The sequence below is a fragment of the Lissotriton vulgaris genome, chromosome 4_2, assembly GCF_964263255.1.
Source record: "Lissotriton vulgaris chromosome 4_2, aLisVul1.2, whole genome shotgun sequence".
Classification (NCBI taxonomy): domain Eukaryota; kingdom Metazoa; phylum Chordata; class Amphibia; order Caudata; family Salamandridae; genus Lissotriton; species Lissotriton vulgaris.
This window is the reverse complement of record NC_141692.1, coordinates 20,048-45,637: the sequence shown is the minus strand read 5'-3', so window position 1 is coordinate 45,637 and position 25,590 is coordinate 20,048. Positions and strand designations below refer to the sequence as shown.

Below are 25,590 nucleotides of genomic sequence, written 5' to 3'. Positions count from 1 at the left end.
ACCCTGCCTGCACTCAGACCCACCCTGCCTTCTCTCAGACCCACCTTGCCTTTTCTCAGACCCACCTTGCCTTCTCTCACACCCACCTAGCCTTCTCTCAGACCCACCCTGCCTTCTATTAGACCCACCCTGCCTTCTCTCAGACCCACCTTGCCTTCTCTCAGACCCACCCTGCCTGCACTCAGACCCACCCTGCCTTCTCTCAGACCCACCTTGCCTTCTCTCAGACCCACCTTGCCTTGTCTCACACCCACCTTGCCTTCCCTCAGACCCACCCTGCCTGCTCTCAGACTTACCTTGCCTCTCTCAGACTCACCCTGCCATCTCTCAGACCCACCCTGCCATCTCTCAGACCCACCCTGCCTTCTCTCAGACCCACCCTGCCTTCTCTCAGACCCACCATGCCTTCTCTCAGACTCACCTTGCCTCCTCTCAAATCCACTCCCCTGTCTCTTAGACCCACCCTGCCTTCTCTAAGACCCACCTTGCCTTCTCTCAGACCCACCCTGCCTTCTCTCAGACCCACCCTGCCTGCTCTCAGATTAACCCTACCTTCTCTCAGACCCACCTTGCCTTCTCTCAGACCCACCCTGACTGCTCTCAGACCCACCTTGCCTTATCTCAGATCTACCTTGCCTTCTCTCAGACCCACCTTGCCTTCTCTCAGACTCACCTTGCCTGGTCTCAGACCCACCCTGCCTCCTCTCATTGCACCATCAGGATTCAAGCAAGCCGGGCCGACGACGGCTGAAATGCCAGAAACAGGTCCCCGGAAGCTTGTTTCCTTCACAGTATAAGAATTGGCTTGGTAGTTTGGTTTGCCCTTCTCTAAGACCCACCTTGCCTTCTCTCAGACCCACCCTGCCCTCTCTCAGACCCACCCTGCTGGCTCTCAGATCCACCCTACCTTCTTTCAGACCCACCTTGCCTTCTCTCAGACCCACCCTGCCTACTCTCAGACCCACCTTGCCTTCTCTCAGACCCACCTTGCCTTCTCTCAGAATCACCTTGCCTTCTCTCAGACCCAACCTGCCTCATCTCAGATCCACTCCGCTGTCTCTTAGAACCTCCCTGCCTTCTCTCAGACCCACCTTGCCTTCTCTCAGACCCACCCTGCCTGCTCTCAGACCCACCTTGCCTTCTCTCAGACCCACCTTGCCTTCTCTCTGACTCACCTTGCCTCCTCTCAGATCCACTCCGCTGTCTCTTAGACCCACCTTGCCTTCTCTCAGACCCACCTTGCCTGCTCTCAGACCCACCCTGCCTGCTCTTAGACTCACCTTGCCTTCTCTCAGACCCACCTTGCCTTCTCTCAGACTCATCTTGCCTACTCTCAGACCCACCCTGCCTCCTCTCATTGCACCATCAGGATTCAAGCAAGCCGGGCCGACGATGGCTGAAATGCCAGAAACCGGTCCCCGGAAGCTTGTTTCCTTCCCAGTATAAGAATTGGCTTGGTAGTTTGGTTTGCCCTTCTGTAAGACCCACCTTGCCTTCTCTCAGACCCACCCTGCCTTCTCTCAGACCCACCCTGCCTGCTCTCAGATCCACCCTACCTTCTCTCAGACCCACCTTGCCTTCTCTCAGACCCACCCTGCCTTCTCTCAGACCCACCCTGCCTGCTCTCAGACCCACCCTACCTTCTCTCAGACCCACCTTGCCTTCTCTCAGACCCACCCTGCCTACTCTCAGACCCACCTTGCCTTCTCTCAGATCCACCTTGCCTTCTCTCAGACCCACCTGCCTTCTCTCAGACCTACCTTGCCTTCTCTCAGAGTCACCTTGCCTGCTCTCAGACCAACCCTGCCTCCTCTCAGATCCACTCCGCTGTCTCTTAGACCCACCCTGCCTTCTCTCAGACCCACCTTGCCTGCTCTCAGACCCACCCTGCCTGCTCTCAGACCCACCTTGCCTTCTCTCAGACCCACCTTGCCTTCTCTCAGACTCACCTTGCCTCCACTCAGATCCACTCCGCTGTCTCTTAGACCCACCTTGCCTTCTCTCAGACCCACCTTGCCTTCTCTCAGACCCACCTTGCCTGCTCTCAGACCCACCCTGGCTGCTCTCAGACCCACCCTGCCTTCTCTCAGATCCACCTTGCTTTCTCTCAGACCCACCTTGCCTGCTCTCAGACCCACCCTGCCTGCTCTCAGACCCACCCTGCCTGCTCTCAGACTCACCTTGCCTTCTCTCAGACCCACCTGCCTTCTCTCAGACCCACCTGCCTTCTCTCAGACCCACCTTGCCTGGTCTCAGACCAACTCTGCCTGCTCTCAGACCCACCTTGCCTTCTCTCAGACCCACCTTGCCTTCTCTCAGACTCACCTTGCCTCCACTCAGATCCACTCCGCTGTCTCTTAGACTCACCTTGCCTTCTCTCAGACCCACCTTGCCTGCTCTCAGACCCACCCTGGCTGCTCTCAGACCCACCCTGCCTTCTCTCAGATCCACCTTGCCTTCTCTCAGACCCACCTTGCCTGCTCTCAGACCCACCCTGCCTGCTCTCAGACCCACCCTGCCTGCTCTCAGACTCACCTTGCCTTCTCTCAGACCCACCCTGCCTGCTCTTAGACCCACCCTGCCTGCTCTCAGACTCGCCTTGCCTTCTCTCAGACCCACCTTGCCTGCTCTCAGACCCACCCTGCCTGCTCTCAGACTCACCTTGCCTTCTCTCAGACCCACCCTGCCTGCTCTCAGACCCACCCTGCCTGCTCTCAGACTCAGCTTTCCATCTCTCAGACCCACCTTGCCTGCTCTCAGACCCACCCTACCTGCTCTCAGACCCACCCTGCCTGCTCTCAGACCCACCCTACCTGCTCTCAGACCCACCCAGCCTGCCCTCAGACTCACCTTGCCTTTTCACAGACCCACCCTGCCTGCTCTCAGACCCACCCTGCCTGCTCTCAGACTCACCTTGCCATCTCTCAGACCCTCCTTGCCTGCTCTCAGACCCACCCTGCCTGATTTCGGACCCACCCTGCCTGCTCTAAGACTCACCTTGCCATCTCTCAGACCCATCTTGCCTGCTCTCAGACCCACCCTGCCTGCTCTCAGACCCAACCTGCCTGATCTCAGACTCACCTTGCCTTCTCTCAGATCCACCTTGCCTCCTCTCAGATCCACTCCACTGTCTCTTAGACCCACCCTGCCTGCTCTCATACTCACCTTGCCATCTCTCAGACCCACCTTGCCTACTCTCAGACCCACCCTGCCTGCTCTCAGACCCACCCTGCCTGCTCTCAGACTCACCTTGCCATCTCTCAGACCCACCCTACCTGCTCTCAAACCCACCCTGCCTGCTCACAAACTCACCTTGCCATCTCTCAGACCCACCTTGCCTGCTCTCACACCCACCCTACCTGCTCTCAGACCCACCCTGCCTGCTCTCAGACTCACCTTTCCATCTCTCAGACCCACCTTGCCTGCTCTCAAACCCACCCTGCCTGCTCTCATACTCACCTTGCCTTCTCTCAGACCCACCTTGCCTGCTCTCAGGCCCACCTTACCTGCTCTCAGACCCACCCTGCCAGCTCTCAGACTCACCTTGCCATCTCTCAGACCCACCTTGCCTGCTCTCAGACCCACCCTGCCTGCTCTCAGTCCCACCCTGCCTGCTCTCAGACTCACCTTGCCATCTCTCAGACCCACCTTGCCTGCTCTCAGACCCACCCTGCCTGCTCTCAAACCCACCCTGCCTGCTCACAAACTCACCTTGCCATCTCTCAGACCCACCTTGCCTTCTCTCAGACCCACCCTGCCTTCTCTCAGACCCACCCTGCCTGCTCTCAGATCCACCCTACCTTCTCTCAGACCCACCTTGCCTTCTCTCAGACCCACCCTGCCTTCTCTCAGACCCACCCTGCCTGCTCTCAGACCCACTGTTGCATTTTGTTTTACATTCATTCTGCCTTGTTTTCCCTGTCTGAATCTGCTGCCTGGAATGTATGATGCGTGCCTGCATTTTACATCCTGGGTTCCAGATTCCAGACCAACCGATTCATTAGATCTCTATTTGTACCTGTTTAGATGTGCTGTGCTTCAACTCTGTATGATCAATAAACCCTTTTCTTGGAAATCAACTTATGCATATTTGGATCTTTTTATTGGCGACGAGGATGGGATTCGAACCCACGCGTGTCAGCCGATGTCAGGCAAGTTTTGCACGCCGGAAGGTAAAACAAAGTATATTTATACACGGAAAGACTGAATTAGACATAATTTCATTATCCTTCATATACTTTTACCAGAATTACGCTCTTTTTAAAAAACAAAAGACTTGAAATATACTACCTGTTATTTTTGATGTACATTGCTACTTGTGAGAAACTGTTCAATTTTTTTTAAAAAAAAAAAGAGAGAGAGCATCTTACTACAGCCAGTATGCAATTCGACCCACCTTCAAAGTTCTTACAAACCAAAGGAGACCCGCCCATCCCTTGGACTAGATGGAAGGAAGAATTTTTTACTTACCTTAAGGCTATGGATGGTGAAAGGATGTCGGCGGAAAGGAAAAAAAACATTTTCTTACATTGTCTTGGCTCAGAAGGACAACTTGTCTTTAGGACTTTACCTCCAGTGAGATCTGGTGGTGATTCAAATGTCTATGATGAAGCTGTACACAGAATAGAGGGAAGGTTTAAACCAGTAACCAGTGTAGCCTTGAACAGGTTTAAATTTTATACAAGGGTACAAGATGAGAGTGAGTGTTTCGATGACTTTTTAACTGCTTTGCGTGCACTTTCTCTTCATTGCAATTTTGGTTTGATGACCGACGAAATGATTAGAGATCAAATTGTGGTGCATGTTAAAAGCAAAAAAGTACAAGAGCAGTTATGGATCTTAGGAGATCCCAGTTTGGAGACTGCCATAAGTACAGCCAAAGCATTAGAACAGTCTGACAAATGGATCAAATCCTTAGACAAGGTCTCTGTTCAACCTACTCCCTCTACTTCCACTGGTGATGTTAGCACTGTGAATGTTAAAACCCAAAATTCTAACAAATACGAGGGCAAAAGCAAACAATTTTATTGCTTTAGATGTGGAAGCCCGGATCATATAGCTTCCTTTCCACAATGTCCTGCTCTGAATAGACAATGTAATAAGTGTAATCGCACTGGTCATTTTTCTAAATATTGCAAAACTTCAACTAAACCTGTTAATGATTACAAGAAACCTTCTTATAGTACTTACAAACGTACAAATAGTAATGTATCTTATGTTGCGGAGAGGGAGGGTAATGATCAGCTGGTTAGAGAGTCTGGCATTGTAATTTCTATACAGTCTTCGTTCGACATGACACTAGCAGATACTCTGCCTTCTCCAAAGAGTTCAGTGAATATATTAGGAAAAACTCTGGAGCTCATGGTGGATTCCTGTTCACCGTGGACTATAATCACTCGTGATTACTGTATAGAGTCATTTGGTAATCTAATTGATGTGAATTCCTTATGTGAACCTGATATTGATGCATACAATTTTGATACTTCCAAGATCAAGTTTATAGGTTTTAAAGAAGTTCCTATTATTGTAAAAAACAATTCAGCCATTATTAAGATGTATGTTGCGTCTAAAGGTGTGAATGTTCTAGGTTGGCGGGATCAAGCTAAGTTGGGGATCTCGTTAAATCCTAGGTTGAAAGATCCAGTCTGTGTCCTGGCTATAACTGATGGCGACTATGACCTAGCGTCCATGTCAAAAGAGTTATCCATCTCCTTTCCTAACGTATTTTCTGAGAAACTAGGGAGATTGAGTGGTTTTACGCACAGAATTAAGGTCAAACCTAATACGGTGCCCCTAAAACAGAAATTGAGAGGGGTTCCCATCAGTATCAGAGAGGAGCTCAGAGTCATGCTTGATAACATGGTCAAAGATGGTGTCATAGAGGAGGTTGAATCCTCTGAATGGGTTTCGCCTATTGTTTTGGCGATTAAACCCGACAAAACAATTAGGCTATGTGTAGACCTGAGGGCGCTAAATAAATGTTTGGTTACAGATTGTCACCCGTTACCTAACATAAATGAAATGCTGTGTATGCTTGATGGTGCCTGTGTGTTCTCCACATTAGACCTTAGGTCTGCATACCACCAGATTGAGCTCACAGAAGACTCAAAACACTTCACCGCTTTCATCACTCCCCATGGTTTGTTTCAATTTAAAAGAATGCCTTTTGGCCTAGCGTCAGCCGCTTCTGTTTTCCAGAGAGCAATGTATCACATATTCAGGGATTTGAGTGTCTACGTCAAATGCTTTCAAGATGACATCCTCATCTTTTCAAAAAACATCTCTGAACATGATGGTCACCTTAGGGAGGTTTGTTCCAGGTTGGAGGAGTTTGGCTTGACCATCAAAGCTAGTAAGTGCAAGTTTTTTTGTAAGACAGTAGATTATTTGGGCCATTCACTTTCAGGGGATGGAGTTGTACCTAAAAAAAGTCTCGTGGATGCCATTGTCAAGGCTCCTTCTCCAGACAACAAGGAAAAGTTACTATCTTTTGCAGGTCTCTGCGAATATTATAGCAAATTTATTAAAAATTTTGCAAATAAAATGGAGCCTCTCAGAGAACTTACAAGAAGTTCAGCCAAATTCGTTTGGTCGGAGAAGCAGGAACAAGCTTTTAAACAGATCAAAGAGGAGATAGTAAATGCTCCTACTTTAAAGTCCTTTTGTGTCAACAAGAAGTGCATCATTACTGTTGATGCCAGCCTTTATGGTATTGGTAGTGTGTTAAGTCAGTCATCAGGGAAGGACGAATGGTGCGTTGCCTTCTCCTCAAGGACTTTGTCTCCCACGGAGAGAAGGTACTCCGTAATTGAAAAGGAACTTCTGGCTTGTATTTGGGCGGTGGAGCACTTCAGGAATTATGTTTGGGGAAATCGTTTTGTTTTACGCACCGACCATAAACCCTTAGTTGGTATCTTATCCCCTGGTGGTGGATGGAACTCCACTGCGCGTATAGCTCGTTTGACTTCACGCCTTCAAGAGTATGATTTTGATATTGTATATGTGCCTGGTAAATGTAACGTGACTGCTGATTTTCTTTCAAGGTTTCCTTGTGAAGACTCTTCAAACTTGGTTAATGACATTGATGTTGTCGCTTCTGTTGGAGATTGTGTGTCCAAGGAGTTCATTTCATTGTCGGAGGAGGAATGGTTCCTTGAACTTGGCAAGGATGTGATTTGCCAACAGCTGTTTGATTTTGTCAGGAATGGTTGGCCACTCCTTAGGGGTGTTTCTCCGGATATAGCTCCCTTTTCCCAGGTTTCATCGGAAATTGAAGAGTTTTCTGGTTTACTTTTCAAGGCTGGTAAATTAATTCCACCCCAATCCTTACAAGAGAAGATTCTTCTTCTCGCTCACCAGAGTCACATTGGCATGTCGTCGATGAAACGTCTTATTAGAGAGAGCTTTTGGTGGCCGGGTGTGGACAAAATGGTGGATAGGCTGGTAAGAAATTGTTCGCATTGTGTCAACAGTGACAAAATGCTTCATGTGACCTCTGCTCCCCTCAAGCCTGTGGCTTGGCCCACTTTTCCCTGGCAGAAAGTGGGTTTTGATATATCTGGTCCATTCAAGCAGTTACCTTATAATGCTCGGTATGCCTTAGTTCTGGTAGACTACCACTCCAAGTGGCCCGAGGTAAAGTTCGTCAGCTCCGCCTCTTCCCAATCTGTTATTCTCTTCCTTAAGGAAGTCTTTGCTAGGGAGGGATTTCCTGAAACCTGCGTCACGGATAATGGTGTTCAACTTGTGTCTGATGAGTTTGAGAAATTCCTCGGTGCATGTGGAATCAAGCATTACACCACCTCTCTCTACGAGCCTAGGGAAAATGGCCAAGTTGAACGCTTTAACCGCGTTCTTAAGGAATGTTTGAATCTTATACAGACTTCTGACGATGGTTGGGTGGATGTTGTGAGGAAAAGATTGTGGACATATCGCATAACCCCTCACTCTGTCACTGGTGTTAGTCCCTTTAGACTCCTTAAGGGTAGGGAACCTCCCTCTGATATATGTCCCTGGTGGATTAAAAAACTTGATGTAAAACTTGATGTAAATAATTCTGTTTGTGATCTTGCTGCTGTGGCCAAACGGGTTGAGAACAAACAACTACAGATGAAAACCCTGTTTGATTCCAAAATGAAAACCAAAGATAATGACTTTCTTGTGGGGGATTGGGTACGGATTAGGAAACCTGGTTTTCTGGTAAAGGGTCTTTCCAAATTTTACCCTCCCATCAAAATTGTTAAAGTCTTCAAAAATAGTGTTGTCACACAGGATGGTAGAGTATGGAATGTCCGCAGGGTTGCTAAATATTGCAATCCTGAAAATGTACAGTATTCTCCTTCTTCTACTCAGGACCTTTGCCAAAGTACACATGATGCTTTTCCCGTTTTACCTTCTCCCAGTTCTGTTCATCTAGATTCCTCTGTTGCCTCCAGGGTTAAAGTTTCCAATAGGCAAAAGTGTGTTCCCAGCAGGTATCTGGATTAATGTTTTTTTTTTGGGGGTAAGATGTGTTGCATTTTGTTTTACATTCATTCTGCCTTGTTTTCCCTGTCTGAATCTGCTGCCTGGAATGTATGATGCGTGCCTGCATTTTACATCCTGGGTTCCAGATTCCAGACCAACCGATTCATTAGATCTCTATTTGTACCTGTTTAGATGTGCTGTGCTTCAACTCTGTATGATCAATAAACCCTTTTCTTGGAAATCAACTTATGCATATTTGGATCTTTTTACCCACCCTACCTTCTCTCAGACCCACCTTGCCTTCTCTCAGACCCACCCTGCCTACTCTCAGACCCACCTTGCCTTCTCTCAGATCCACCTTGCCTTCTCTCAGACCCACCTGCCTTCTCTCAGACCTACCTTGCCTTCTCTCAGAGTCACCTTGCCTGCTCTCACACCCACCCTACCTGCTCTCAGACCCACCCTGCCTGCTCTCAGACTCACCTTTCCATCTCTCAGACCCACCTTGCCTGCTCTCAAACCCACCCTGCCTGCTCTCATACTCACCTTGCCTTCTCTCAGACCCACCTTGCCTGCTCTCAGGCCCACCTTACCTGCTCTCAGACCCACCCTGCCAGCTCTCAGACTCACCTTGCCATCTCTCAGACCCACCTTGCCTGCTCTCAGACCCACCCTGCCTGCTCTCAGACTCACCCTACCTGCTCTCAGACCCACCCAGCCTGCCCTCAGACTCACCTTGCCTTTTCACAGACCCACCCTGCCTGCTCTCAGACCCACCCTGCCTGCTCTCAGACTCACCTTGCCATCTCTCAGACCCTCCTTGCCTGCTCTCAGACCCACCCTGCCTGATTTCGGACCCACCCTGCCTGCTCTAAGACTCACCTTGCCATCTCTCAGACCCATCTTGCCTGCTCTCAGACCCACCCTGCCTGCTCTCAGACCCAACCTGCCTGATCTCAGACTCACCTTGCCTTCTCTCAGATCCACCTTGCCTCCTCTCAGATCCACTCCACTGTCTCTTAGACCCACCCTGCCTGCTCTCATACTCACCTTGCCATCTCTCAGACCCACCTTGCCTACTCTCAGACCCACCCTGCCTGCTCTCAGACCCACCCTGCCTGCTCTCAGACTCACCTTGCCATCTCTCAGACCCACCCTACCTGCTCTCAAACCCACCCTGCCTGCTCACAAACTCACCTTGCCATCTCTCAGACCCACCTTGCCTGCTCTCACACCCACCCTACCTGCTCTCAGACCCACCCTGCCTGCTCTCAGACTCACCTTTCCATCTCTCAGACCCACCTTGCCTGCTCTCAAACCCACCCTGCCTGCTCTCATACTCACCTTGCCTTCTCTCAGACCCACCTTGCCTGCTCTCAGGCCCACCTTACCTGCTCTCAGACCCACCCTGCCAGCTCTCAGACTCACCTTGCCATCTCTCAGACCCACCTTGCCTGCTCTCAGACCCACCCTGCCTGCTCTCAGTCCCACCCTGCCTGCTCTCAGACTCACCTTGCCATCTCTCAGACCCACCTTGCCTGCTCTCAGACCCACCCTGCCTGCTCTCAAACCCACCCTGCCTGCTCACAAACTCACCTTGCCATCTCTCAGACCCACCTTGCCTTCTCTCAGACCCACCCTGCCTTCTCTCAGACCCACCCTGCCTGCTCTCAGATCCACCCTACCTTCTCTCAGACCCACCTTGCCTTCTCTCAGACCCACCCTGCCTTCTCTCAGACCCACCCTGCCTGCTCTCAGACCCACCCTACCTTCTCTCAGACCCACCTTGCCTTCTCTCAGACCCACCCTGCCTACTCTCAGACCCACCTTGCCTTCTCTCAGATCCACCTTGCCTTCTCTCAGACCCACCTGCCTTCTCTCAGACCTACCTTGCCTTCTCTCAGAGTCACCTTGCCTGCTCTCACACCCACCCTACCTGCTCTCAGACCCACCCTGCCTGCTCTCAGACTCACCTTTCCATCTCTCAGACCCACCTTGCCTGCTCTCAAACCCACCCTGCCTGCTCTCATACTCACCTTGCCTTCTCTCAGACCCACCTTGCCTGCTCTCAGGCCCACCTTACCTGCTCTCAGACCCACCCTGCCAGCTCTCAGACTCACCTTGCCATCTCTCAGACCCACCTTGCCTGCTCTCAGACCCACCCTGCCTGCTCTCAGTCCCACCCTGCCTGCTCTCAGACTCACCTTGCCATCTCTCAGACCCACCTTGCCTGCTCTCAGACCCACCCTGCCTGCTCTCAAACCCACCCTGCCTGCTCACAAACTCACCTTGCCATCTCTCAGACCCACCTTGCCTTCTCTCAGACCCACCCTGCCTTCTCTCAGACCCACCCTGCCTGCTCTCAGATCCACCCTACCTTCTCTCAGACCCACCTTGCCTTCTCTCAGACCCACCCTGCCTTCTCTCAGACCCACCCTGCCTGCTCTCAGACCCACCCTACCTTCTCTCAGACCCACCTTGCCTTCTCTCAGACCCACCCTGCCTACTCTCAGACCCACCTTGCCTTCTCTCAGATCCACCTTGCCTTCTCTCAGACCCACCTGCCTTCTCTCAGACCTACCTTGCCTTCTCTCAGAGTCACCTTGCCTGCTCTCAGACCAACCCTGCCTCCTCTCAGATCCACTCCGCTGTCTCTTAGACCCACCCTGCCTTCTCTCAGACCCACCTTGCCTGCTCTCAGACCCACCCTGCCTGCTCTCAGACCCACCTTGCCTTCTCTCAGACCCACCTTGCCTTCTCTCAGACTCACCTTGCCTCCACTCAGATCCCCTCCGCTGTCTCTTAGACCCACCTTGCCTGCTCTCAGACCCACCCTGGCTGCTCTCAGACCCACCCTGCCTTCTCTCAGATCCACCTTGCCTTCTCTCAGACCCACCTTGCCTGCTCTCAGACCCACCCTGCCTGCTCTCAGACCCACCCTGCCTGCTCTCAGACTCACCTTGCCTTCTCTCAGACCCACCTGCCTTCTCTCAGACCCACCTGCCTTCTCTCAGACCCACCTTGCCTGCTCTCAGACCCACCCTGCCTGCTCTCAGACCCACCTTGCCTTCTCTCAGACCCACCTTGCCTTCTCTCAGACTCACCTTGCCTCCACTCAGATCCACTCCGCTGTCTCTTAAACTCACCTTGCCTTCTCTCAGACCCACCTTGCCTGCTCTCAGACCCACCCTGCCTTCTCTCAGATCCACCTTGCCTTCTCTCAGACCCACCTTGCCTGCTCTCAGACCCACCCTGCCTGCTCTCAGACCCACCCTGCCTGCTCTCAGACCCACCCTGCCTGCTCTCAGACTCACCTTGCCTTCTCTCAGACCCACCCTGCCTGCTCTTAGACCCACCCTGCCTGCTCTCAGACTCGCCTTGCCTTCTCTCAGACCCACCTTGCCTGCTCTCAGACCCACCCTGCCTGCTCTCAGACTCACCTTGCCTTCTCTCAGACCCACCTTGCCTGCTCTCAGACCCACCCTGCCTGCTCTCAGACTCAGCTTTCCATCTCTCAGACCCACCTTGCCTGCTCTCAGACCCACCCTACCTGCTCTCAGACCCACCCTGCCTGCTCTCAGACTCACCTTGCCTTCTCTCAGACCCACCCTGCCTGCTCTCAGACCCACCCCGCCTGCTCTCAGACTCAGCTTGCCATCTCTCAGACCCACCTTGCCTGCTCTCAGACCCACCCTACCTGCTCTCAGACCCACCCAGCCTGCCCTCAGACTCACCTTGCCTTCTCACAGACCCACCCTGCCTGCTCTCAGACCCACCCTGCCTGCTCTCAGACTCACCTTGCCATCTCTCAGACCCTCCTTGCCTGCTCTCAGACCCACCCTGCCTGATTTCGGACCCACCCTGCCTGCTCTAAGACTCACCTTGCCATCTCTCAGACCCATCATGCCTGCTCTCAGACCCACCCTGCCTGCTCTCAGACCCAACCTGCCTGATCTCAGACTCACCTTGCCTTCTCTCAGATCCACCTTGCCTCCTCTCAGATCCACTCCACTGTCTCTTAGACCCACCCTGCCTGCTCTCATACTCACCTTGCCATCTCTCAGACCCACCTTGCCTACTCTCAGACCCACCCTGCCTGCTCTCAGACCCACCCTGCCTGCTCTCAGACTCACCTTGCCATCTCTCAGACCCACCCTGCCTGCTCTCAAACCCACCCTGCCTGCTCACAAACTCACCTTGCCATCTCTCAGACCCACCTTGCCTGCTCTCACACCCACCCTACCTGCTCTCAGACCCACCCTGCCTGCTCTCAGACTCACCTTTCCATCTCTCAGACCCACCTTGCCTGCTCTCAAACCCACCCTGCCTGCTCTCATACTCACCTTGCCTTCTCTCAGACCCACCTTGCCTGCTCTCAGGCCCACCTTACCTGCTCTCAGACCCACCCTGCCAGCTCTCAGACTCACCTTGCCATCTCTCAGACCCACCTTGCCTGCTCTCAGACCCACCCTGCCTGCTCTCAGTCCCACCCTGCCTGCTCTCAGACTCACCTTGCCATCTCTCAGACCCACCTTGCCTGCTCTCAGACCCACCCTGCCTGCTCTCAAACCCACCCTGCCTGCTCACAAACTCACCTTGCCATCTCTCAGACCCACCTTGCCTGCACTCAGACCCACCCTGCCTGCTCTCAAACCCACCCTGCCTGCTCTCATACTCACCTTGCCATCTCTCAGACCCACCTTGCCTGCTCTCACACCCACCCTACCTGCTCTCAGACCCACCCTGCCTGTTCACAAACTCACCTTGCCATCTCTCAGACCCACCTTGCCATCTCTCAGACCCACCTTGCCTGCTCTCACACCCACCCTACCTGCTCTCAGACCCACCCTGCCTGCTCACAAACTCACCTAGCCATCTTTCAGACCCACCTTGCCATCTCTCAGACCCACCTTGCCTGCTCTCAGACCCGCCCTGCCTGCTCTCAGACCCACCCTGCCTGCTCTCAGACCCACCCTGCCTGCTCTCAGACCCACCATGTCAGCTTGCAGACCCCCCCCTGCCTCCTCTCAGATCCACTCCGCTGTCTCTTAGACCCAGCCTGCCAGCCTTCAGCTCTCTTCAGACCTCCTCCATTGGATACCAGAAGCCCACTGTTGCATCTTCATTTCCTTCGCATAAAAGTCCCTGACTCATGCTCTTCGAAAATTAAAACAGTTTCGAACTTATAAAGGAGTGCAGGAGAAAGGTATAATAATGTACAACAGTCTACATTGATTTGTGCTTGTGGCAGGCAATATTTGCTTTAATATTAAGGAAATCACAGCAAAAACCAGCTTAGGACACCAAAAAACCATCTTGTAAACAGCGCAAAAAACTTTGTGCTTCGATATCCTTCTGAGTAGCCCATTTGGTGCTGCCTGGCTGGCCTACATGCTTTTCTGACCCAGGTGTTTGTTCATAAAACAAGTAGATAGTATGTGATAGAAAGTTGCTCCTGTTCGAGCATTCTGAAATTTTTGTGTATATCAATCTCAAATGTTCTGTTTCAGTCACATAATGATTCTGTTTTGTAGAAAAGAAACTCTGGTGTTGGTGCCAAGGTGTCTTAATGCTTCTCTTTGCCACTTCAGAAGCGCCAGGCTGCACTATATCACCAAGGATATTGTGCAGCCTGGCGTTTCGCCCTGCGATGGCGATATGTCTCACGACTTATTGCCAACGCAGGCACCCTTGCACTAGAGTGCAAGGGTGTCTTCGAACAGGGAGGATTGTTTATGTATAGGAGGGTGTCCCTTCCTGCAAATAACTAAACCTAAAATGTTGTTTAGTAACTTGTATGTGCTGCTTCATGCGATAGGTGTTGATAGTGGGTTAGTGATATGCCCCTGTGTCCATAGAAAAGTGTTTTTTTTATTTGCCATTTATTTTTGATGTTTTTATGCTTACCTTTGTTGCCTGTAAGGGGAATTAGTGCATTCCACTGCAAATGGGACGTGTGTCCTTGTTTTCAGGGTGTAATGACGTTGGTAAGTGTGTTTACGCTTGAGTAATTATGCTAATAATGAACTTGTAACTGTGATTGATAGTGGATGAAATGAATGTAGCGTAAGCTCTGCAGATGCGTAAAAGTAGGTGTTCTGCAGTTGAAAGCGATAGCACAGCCTATTTTGATATGAACCCAGGTTTTCCATTTAAAAAAGGTGACAGCTCTGGGCGATAGGCCACATCTCTTCACCTATGGCATTTTTTAACTTGTTCCTCATCGTGACTTGTGTAACCAGCGCTCTCTTCTGTTCACAGGTCCAGCGGACGATGATGGTTACCGTGTGATGGAGGAAGTCAGACTCATTATGGTCGGAAAGACGGGCGTTGGGAAAAGCGCCGTGGGAAATTCCATCCTTGGAGGAAAAGTGTTTCTTTCTGAAGCTAAAGCCGTTTCAGTAACAACCGAGTGCCAAAGGCAGATGGGTTATTACAGGGACGGGACGCTTGTGTCTGTCGTCGACACTCCGGGGTTGTATGATACGAGCTTATCGAATCAACAAATCCTGGAAACCATCGCCAAGTGCGTGGTGCTGGCCTCCCCGGGACCCCACGCCATCCTCCTGGTGCTGCAGATCGGCCGCTTCACCCCGGAGGAGAGGGATGCCGTGCGCCAGCTACAGGAGCTGCTCGGAGACGGGGCCGCGCAGTACACCATTGTGGTCTTTACGCGAAAAGAAGAGCTGGAAGATAAATCCATCGAAGATTACATCGACGAGGCTGACGAGCACTTGAAAAGCGTGGTGCAAAGTTGCGGGAACCGATACGTGGCTTTTAATAACAAAGCCCATGAGCCCGAGCAGAGGAAGCAGCTGCGCGAGCTGTTCGCCATGATCCAGAGGATGGGGAAGCAAACCGGGGGCTCCTGGTACACCTCGGAGATGTTCGAGCAGGCACAGGAGGCCGTCCGGAGGCGCGAGCAGGAGATCACGGAGCAGCACAGGAGCAAAGGGAGAGTGATAAGCAAACCAGACATCCGCGAGGAAGCTGAGCGCCATGTGATGGTGAGCATCATTGACGCCTGCAAGCGACTAGGCGCCTCCGCCATGCAATCAATGCGGGACGTAGGGGCAAGACTCAAACAGATCTTTTCAAAAGGATAAACACAAAAACGACAGCACTCAGCCAACAATCAACGGATTCTTGTGGGCCATACTTCACACCTCGCCCTGTTCTTCAAAATACATAACTCTAACACGAGTGCACCTCAGACTTCTGTTACATCGCAAAACAATCTGGCCCCACATTTACGAATGGAAAAAGGCCTCACCCCGTTATGATAGGGCTATTTTATTGGAGGAAATTGCCTCATACAATATAACATTAGCAATCGTGTAACATTATTATTACATTCATCATAATACGCGGAAAATAATTACAATGAAGTTACAATCAAACGTGGCAAAAATGAAAAGAGTTTAGAAATAATATGTAAACACAAATAATGAAAAAAGACACACATCTTAGTGTACATCCCCATACTTAATGTCCTCATTGGTTGGGTATTTGAGGGTTCTGATTGGTTTCTGGGTCTGTGATTCAAACATTGTAGGGTTGGGACTAGGGCTAGAGTTAGGCTTTCTATTGGAAGTAGGGATTAGGGTTACCTGTACCATTGGCTGCTTGGACTTGGGTTGGGACTACTGGTAGGGCTAGGGTCTTTATTGGACGTCGAGATCAGGGTTTTTGATCTGATTGGGTGCTTTGACTAGGGCTAAGATTGGCAGTAAGGTACTGGTCTCCTATTGGTTCTAGATTTTAGGGCTAGTGTTCTGATTGGATAGTGTTAGAGCTGGGTTCGCATTAGCTGAAGGGGTCACCTGATTACTAGGGCTATAAAAGAGGGCAGGCTTAAGGCGTCCCAGCCCGGGCGTCAAGGCTAAGGGCAGAGAGGACAAAGGTAGTTGCCTGTTTCTGCCTGTTCGAGACTGATCGGGATGAGGGCCAGAAATGCTGCTTTCCAATACACTACCCTATATCTCATCCTAAACATCTATCAATATATCCTCTACTTCCACTCTCTCATTTATCTCAAACCCCATACCACCACTACTATAATTGCCAATATAACCCTTTCTAGACTCTCTCCTACTCTAACCCTCCTTGAATCATCTGACACCTCTTTTACTATTCTGATCCCCTAAAACAAACCTTTCGAAACTCTTCCCTCTGACTTCCCCCCTCAAAAACTCCTTTTTACTCATCCAAAAGCCTCCTCCTACTACTAAGACCTAAAAAAAAAAATCCTTCACTCTTTTATCCGTCCGCTATCCTTTTCATTAAAAATTAACAGACTATCATGTTCTCTTCTCGAATTCCATATTAAACTATACTAATATACTGCCCAAATAACTGAATAACATATCTACTACTCAAATTACTTCATATTTATACTATACTAATTTTCAACACTTATCCTTTATGGGCTCCAGATTGGCGTGCTACTCGCCAGAAAAGCGCTTTAACACCCATCAGGGGTAACAAGTGCTATATGAATGCAAATCTTTCTTCCCCTTTTATCCCTCCGCTATCCTTCTCACTCCAAGTAACTGACCAATATCCACCACTGAAATTACCTCATATTTCACCATATTAATTCACCACTAATACTTTATGGGCTTCTTGAATAACCTGCGTCAACAAGCGCTATATAAATACAAACCATTGTCCTCCTCTATCCTTCTGCTACCCTTCCAAATCCAAATAACTGACTAACCTATCCACCACATAAAATGTACTTGCATGTTTCACTATACTAATTCAAAACTAATCCTCTATGGGTCCCAGAGTAGCATGCTTCCCGCCAAAAAAGCGCTTCAACGTCTCGTCAGGGGTAGTAAGCACTATATAAATGCAATTACACTACAATTACAATATAAATAGTGAGAGAGAGAGAGTACACAAAGACAGTCACATTTACACATATATATGTATATGTATATACGTGTATGTAAAAACAAATATTTAAAAAATACAATAACACATATTGTAATGTCTAATATTATCAGAAAACATAATGTAACAGCATATTTTGACTAATATATATACATATATAAATAGATCGATTTACGTTCCAAACAGTGAAAAGCCATGTATAACCAAATACATACAACATATTTCTTATTTGTTTAGCATTTTAAACGGTCGTGATTTCCAAATAAAACACATATAGCACCTATTTCAATTTCATTCTCCTAATTACTCTGACCTACACACACTGACACAAATGTAGCTCATTCCCAGCATTCCACCTGGTTCTGAACATCCCAAGCTGGGAAAGATAGGTGCTTAGAAAACTCTACACCTTCTCTGCACCCCTGAGGCACTTTGGAATTACAGAAAGGACTGCAGATGCTTGTGCGAACCCTTCTGTAATACTAATAGTGCTGGTGTACATGTAGTACCAACATTATCACCAGAGGGTGTTTCCTCATTTGCATGGGGGCAGGGAATCCCTTTGTCCACTCCCTCATAGCAGCCCTCTGGAAGAGAGTAAGGGTGGCCTATGGACCCCCCATCATGCCATTTCAGGCAGGTTCAGTCACTCATTACACCTGCCTGCAAAGGGACCTCTCGCCTCTCCTAAATGCTGTCTCCACAGTGAAACACGGAGCAGCTCTTTCACAGCTGCTCCGTCTTTCACTTCATTGCGCTGCCCCCAGGAAAGCATGAGTTTGCGGCTGCCCTGGGGGCAGTGCATTCATGGTAATAGGGAACACTGTCTCTGTTTGCATCCATGGCACCTGTTTTAAGATGCACCATGGCACTAACACTGAAAGTGCGCCCTGTGTGTAGAAGGGCCTATGGCCGTTTTCTATCTGTTTTCCTTTCTGCCACCAAAGCTTTATAGAGTCCTGCTGTTTTTCTATTTGAGCTTAAAGTAATTACATAAAATTAACCAGTAGAAGCCATAACAAGGCAAGGCACAGACTCTCACCAGGGACTGGGATATGGAGCAAAAAGCTGTCCTTGATGTTTTGTTGCTCCCTAGGCACGAGGCAGTCTGAATATCAAGCAACTTCTAGTTACACTTGGATCAACCCTATTTCGCCAAAACTTTACTGCTCACAAATGATAATGTGTGAAAATCAAGCTTCAGTGAACATCCATCATTTGTGCACCACCAAGTCAAGTGTCTTGATTTATTCTTTGCCAAATACAATTTAAAACTTCACTACTGCACGTCAATCCATAGCCTTATTTTGGAAAAAAGCCCATTCCTCCACCTATAGCCACTTGGTTCCTCTGCTTAGATGCTTTATTGCGTGGAGGTCCCCCTAGTAAAAACAGTGCCCAACTATAACCCTTACCGGGAAAACGGTGAACTACATCTTCTTCTTCCTTATTTAGCTCTCATATTTTGCCTTGGATTGTATTGTAATGTCTACCTCTCATTTGACTTCATCAGTATATTTTGTCACTGGGTATGGGCTTCCTTTTTGCAACATGTCTTTTATCTATTTCTTTTTTCTGGTTTTCTTGTATATTAAATAAACAGAGTTGAAGGTAAAACGTCACTATTCCTAACTGCTGGTTGTGTAAAATGTATTTACAAATATTTGCATTTTTTATATGTTAACATATTTCACTTTGCTTTTTTCTTTATCTGATTCCAAAGTGACAGGAGTCTGTAAACACAAATCCCCATGCTAGGGAAATAACCAACAAATTCTCAGAAGGCATGGCCTGACATGTGACCTCTATCGTTGAAGCACAGCAAATGTGACATAATAAATACAGAATTTAAAGTCGTCTTTATTTATTGCTTGGACTTTTGTGACCCACCCTTGCGTCATGACCCACTGTTTGGGAAAAATTGTTGTATGTTTTTCTCACCCTACTGCCTTACGATTTCCAAGACTTCAAAGATACAAATATACTGACTGTTCACCACAATACTGTATCTACACTGCTACTGTTTCTACTACACATGTCTCTGCAAAATACCCTTCACTTCACACTGACGCTGGCTCTGCACATCACCCTGCTCATGCCCTTTTTATGCACCACTTATGCCTCTCCTGCCCTTGCACAAACACCTTCTGTCCTTGCACCTCAGACTCCTACTGTCTCTGCACCTCATCAGGGAATTCACACTTTTGTAGTCCTGAACTTCACTTTGCTTATGTCTCTGCACCTTTGCCCTGTTCCTGTCCTTGTTGACACGCGCAAGGTGCATGGCTTTGCTCCCACACCTATGCTATATGTCTAAGCCTCGGTCATTCATTTGCTGCCTCTTTCCTATCAGATGATCAAGGTAATGCCTCAAACCCTTTACGCAAAGCTGTGCGACCTCCTCAGATTAACTTCTCTAGGACACCAATAATCACTGCACAGTGTCAATTATGGGAAGCCTGGGTATCTGTCATGACAATAAAAAGAAGACTCAATGCCACAGCAATTGAAGGAAGGCAGCATGTCCTGCAACAGAAAGAAAACCACTGTTCCTATACTTCCAATAAAGCAGTGATACTTAAAGTACTTCCCATGGGCCATATGTGCCCCTCTGGTTACTCTACTAAGCTCTAGCATTAACAAGGTGATACAAAAACCAGCAAATAGATGATGAATTTTTATTAGAAGTTAAATAAAGTTAATTTTGTGACATCTACCGCTTAACCTTAAAAACACCTTTGTTTTTAAAGACAAATTGTAAACATATGATAAACTTAAAAAATGCATTTCTTTAACACACAGAACTGTTTCACAATAGCACATTATATTATATCAGTGAATTGCGAAGCATTTTTACAAAACTGCTAGATTTCAAGCAGGAACTTAAAACGTTAAATTCTCCACACCCATGTAACAACAATGCCAGCACTGAAGTAAGTGGCAAGTCAATTGTTATGGGAGCTTCTTCGGGTTGCCTGGGTTCCTATTATACATAAACAACATTCGAGTTTACTAAATCACAAACACCGAGTACGTTTTTGTACAGCACACATCCTGTAGACATATATTTCAAGGTCCTCTTATGCGTGCACATGAAGAAAAAGAAGGGAAGTAAAAAAAAACAATTGCCTAGGATCACACATTTTGGTTAAGGGTAAAGCAAGGATTAATACCAGAATTTAGATTTTTCACATTGTGCAACAGAGCCACTAGATGTATATGTTATGCTTCCCCTACACCCACCTTACTGGTAAGCCTGCCTCCCGCAGACTCTGACTGCCACTCTCCTGACAACAATATAGCATTCAGGCATATCACATACCAAACACTTTGGCCCCTGGGAAAATGTTTGTCAATACACATGCTATACAAACTGCTCTTTTCATGTATTGCCATTTTATACATTCAAGTGCGCTGAGCCCTTGGGAGACCAGAGGCCAGGAATGAGTTTGGAAAAAAGATACCAATGTGCCCCATTTTAATATGAAGAAAGTGATCCACTATAGGCCTCCCGGGTCATTCGATACCATCTATCAGCCTTCTACACCAAATGAAGTCGGAAGAAAAGTAGAGAATATACCAAAAGTTACTTTATTCAAATACACTCAAAGCGGAGCCCCGTCTGCACAGCCATAGAGAGTGTCACAGAGGAAACTGATATCAGTAAGCATAGACATACATTTTGAAAATTTCATAGCCATGCAAAGACACACCTACAGTGGAATTTTCCAGGCAGTCGCAGCTGAACTATGAAATAAAAAAAAAAATACGTTTCGGACCTCATATCTTACATTACCTAATATAGCTCAATCTCGTTTTGAAGAAATCAAGAAACCTTCTCAGGGGTCCCACCGATACTTGGGTCTTTTAAACCAACAAAGAAGAAATTGGCACAGAAGCTGAAATTTAAAAGAACATCTTTATTAACCTCAAATGAGTCAAACTACGTCACACATAAGCCTTAGCAACTGAATGAGGCAGTCTGAAGAGAGCAGAAAACAGAGGCCTTATATATGCTTAGGGTTACATAGTCAGCTTAAGACCCTGGGGCAGTCCTGGCTCATGTAAGCATGCAAAATGACTAATATGGGCATACAAGATCTACTTGCTCAACAAAGTGGGAGGAGAGTTACTTCTCCATACAGCAGCAAAAATAGCCTGACAGTTATACTAGAGAAGCAAGTGCATTCTACTGGCTAGGCCCTTCTGGGCATGTGCAAAGGTGGAAGATGCTAAATATAGTTAGTTTCTAGGCAGATTACAAGAGCAGTCAACACTGAGGGAGGACAGAGCACATGGCGAGCACATGGCAAGCAAAATGGCTGCCAGAAATACAAAATGGCTTTCAGCTCATGCTGACAAATCAGTCCACTATTTAACAGATAGTCCTTTTAGCATGAGCTAAAGACATTCCTATGATCCAGTAGGAACATAGAAAATATTTGCACATTAATTTTCATAAATTTATCCATTTCCTAATACATTGCTAGGTGGGCATTTTTCATTCTAAACATTTCATTAAGCGGGTATATATAAGCATAAGCAGGAATACAAAGGGAACAAAGCATTAGGTTATAATTAACATTCAGATATCAGGATAAAGTAATGACCACTATTACAAACAGAATTATCATTTTTTTAGTCCTAAGCAAAAGCAAATCCTAAAAGCATCTAGTAAACATTTTCAGGGCTCCTATGTATTTCAGTGACTATTTAATTTAAATTTCAGAATAGCCACATATCTAATAAAAACATTTTCCAATTGACTGTTACATTTTCCTTTTATGAGGGCCAGAACATTAATCATCTCTGGGACCAGGAGGACCACACAGAGCCTTAAGAATTAGAATGAAGAGCTGCAAAGGGCTGCTCCTCCTAAAAAATGGGACGACTAAAGGGGTACATTATTAACAAAAGAAGAAGTCTTTGGGGAAATTGAAGCCACTGTACAACCAACCAGAGGGGAGTCTTCTCACTCTGTCTGTTTGAGCCTCACAGGCAGGCTCTTGTTGTTTCCACGGTGGAGCTGCACACCTCGCAACTCAAGAAACAAAGCCCAGTTTCAAGGAAAAAGTCTCTTCTTTCAGGATAGGGCAGTCACCCACCAGGCAAATGCTCTTAGCAATCCTGTCCAGTGTCTCAGACAGTACACCAGTTTTCTTCACTTCAATCTAACGGGCATCAGAGAGACTGATAGATATATATGTGTTTTTAAAGTTAATTTAAAAAAAAAAACACTGGAGCAATTTTCAACAAACATAGCAAAGGCACATCTGCGTACCAGTCCCTACAATTTTGCAAAGTTTTGCGTAATTCCGTTCTGCGGTTCGGGCTGTAGACGTGTCCGAACGTCCTATGGAAATTAACATGGGGAAAACACGTTTTGGGAACCCCCTTTTTTCTCAGCCCCCACTTCACGAATCCCCCCAAAACTTTAACGGAAGGAGCGCAGCGGAGCTGGCCACAATTTTGGAAAATTACACCCAAATTCCTCAACCGGCGCCAGAGTCATTCCCAATAGAATGTTGCGGATTTCCTATGGTAGCTAGGTCTAACTATAACTACCTACTGGCGACCGCCAGTAGGTTATATATATATATATATATATATATATATATATATATATATATATATATATATATATATATATATATATATATATATATATATATATATATATATATATATATATATGTATATATATATCAAGATCCACAATCCTGAAGCGCCGAGGGAACCAAACGGACACAGCCAGGTACAGACCACAAGACCAAGGATTCAAAAGAAATAGTGTGCTTTTATTCCATCAATGGGGATGGCAGCATGACGCGTTTCGTCCGGGAAACCCGGACTTGATCACATGACAAGACCCAGAGACATAAGTGGTTATATACTGATTTACAAACGGAGCTCCTCCCACATATAAATAAACATGGAAGAAATATCATTCATATTGTGAAAATGCAACATTAAAAGTTAAAATGTAATAAAACTCCATGCATAAATGCATATAACTGCAACAACACATTATCAACTTTATGAACATCTACACTATGTTCATCGTATAGAGGGCAAGTGCCCAAATGGTTTGTTGCAAAATTAACGTGCATATAATGACTGAATGAAAATAGAATCAATGCCCATAGGGTCCGTTATTATTACAGTATACTGATCTAAAAACCACTACTGAATTCAAAAGTGTAAAGAAAAAAGTGCAAAGTGCTGAATCACAATGTTAAGGAACAAACATGATATAGCCAGGAATGCCCTGGAGCAGAAAACTTGTGTTGATAAAGTGCAAAGTGGCAAAAAAGTGCAAAAGTCGGCAATGCATAAATTATGCTGTTTTAGGGGGAGATATAGACGATTGATCTCAATATCAAAATCAGCATTGATGGTTGGAAACCAAATCTCATAATAACACAGTTGGATAATATATGCCAGTCATATTCTTACATGTTTGATTAAATAGTTGGAGCAAATCTTAATAAACCAACCTCAACATGAATAAATAGATTAAAACCATAAATAGTAAAAAATCCATTATAAGAAATCATGCATATGACAAATTTACAAAAAGTTTTTCAGGTCTTCTCCCATGTTCAGGCCATTAGGGATCTTGCTGTTAAGCCTCAGAATATATTGGCTTTCTAATTGCCTGAGCCTTTTCTCTCTGTCACCACCCCTTTAATTTGGGGGAACTGAATCGATAACAAAATATTGCAGGTCATTGAGGTTGGTATTATGAATCAGCTTGAAATGCCGTGCCACTGGGTAATTTGGGTCAGAATTTACAATGGCACGTAGGTGCTGTAGAATTCGATTAAATACTTGCAGTTTCGTGCTACCTACATAATGCAAGTCGCACGTGCATTTTAAAACATAGACCGCATGGTCTGTTTTGCAGGTATATGTGTTCTTAATCGGAATTACAGCATTGGTGAGACCCTCAACGAACTCGCTGGTGTTCACACCGAATTTACAAGCCCGGCATGAACTACATTTTCGAAAGCCTGCTTTGTTAGAATACCAGTTAGGTTTGACAATGGTTTCAGGGCTAGTTTTAACCAGAGCATCCCTCATAGAGGGTGCTCTTCGAAAAGTAATGTTAGGCATATCTTCTAACATAGGGCCCACCACAATGTCTGTTTTTAAGATGGGCCAATTAGATTTAATGATTTGCCTCATCTTTTTATGTTGGTTATTAAAAGTGGTGATTAGACGAATAGAAGTTTTCTCTGATACAGAAACTTCCTCCTCGGGAATGACTAAAGGAGGCTCTTCTATCGTGGCCAATAATGTAGTTGACAAAGCCCTTTTCAGAGAGTCAGTGAGGTTAAGAGTATTATAACCTCTACGCAAAAATCTTTGGTAAGACCCATTTAAGCAAATCATAAGATCAATTTCATTGTTACATATGCGCCTGATTCTTAAAAACTACCCATAGGGGATGCTCTTAATAAGATGGTGTGGGTGGTTGCTCTGCGCATGTAAAATTGAGTTTCCAGCCGTAGTTTTTCTATACATTCTAGTCATGATCTCATTGTTCTTTATGTACACCTCTACATCTAAAAAATTAACTTTTACATTGCTGATGTCAGCGCAGAATTCTAGGTTCAAAGAGTTGTTATTGATATTACTGACAAACTCTTCTGCTGATGTTTTACACCCCTGCCAAATTATAAATAAATAAATAAATATATATATATATATATATATATATATATATATATATATATATATATATATATATATATATATATATATATATATATATATATTCAATGAAAAAACCATTGGTTATAGAACATATATAGTTAGGAATTTGCATTTGCAAAACCTTATTTTACTCGCATAAAACCATTGAAATTCCATATATAGTTAGATGCGCTAACTATATATCGCGCACCCGCAATCCACTGCTGATGATGTCACATATTACATCATTCATGACATGGTCAGTGACATCACTGATGACATCACTGATGACATCTCAAATGACATCACTGATGACATCACTGATGACATCACTGATGACATCTCATTTGACATTACTGATCACATCACTGATGATATCATTCATGTGATAATACGATGAACCTCTTCAGACTCTAATATAACCTTAGATACAATCAGTGTAAACAGACACTCACAGACTGTCACTCATCCATGGAGTTACTCACACACCTAGTCAGTCATGCAAAGAATCAATCACACCTCCATTTC

General features: G+C 46.7%; 1 protein-coding gene across 1 annotated transcript in view; it reads left to right on the top strand.

The window, feature by feature from the left end:
- Positions 1-19,220, top strand: part of LOC147718082 (GTPase IMAP family member 4-like) — a 125,684-nt gene extending 106,464 nt beyond the window's left edge. The window contains exon 4 of the mRNA XM_086919253.1: positions 14,728-19,220. Within this exon, the coding sequence (XP_086775379.1) occupies positions 14,728-15,572 (845 nt within the window). The 3' untranslated portion in view covers positions 15,573-19,220. The remainder of the gene's footprint in view (positions 1-14,727) is intronic.
- The last annotated feature ends 6,370 nt before the right edge of the window (positions 19,221-25,590 follow it).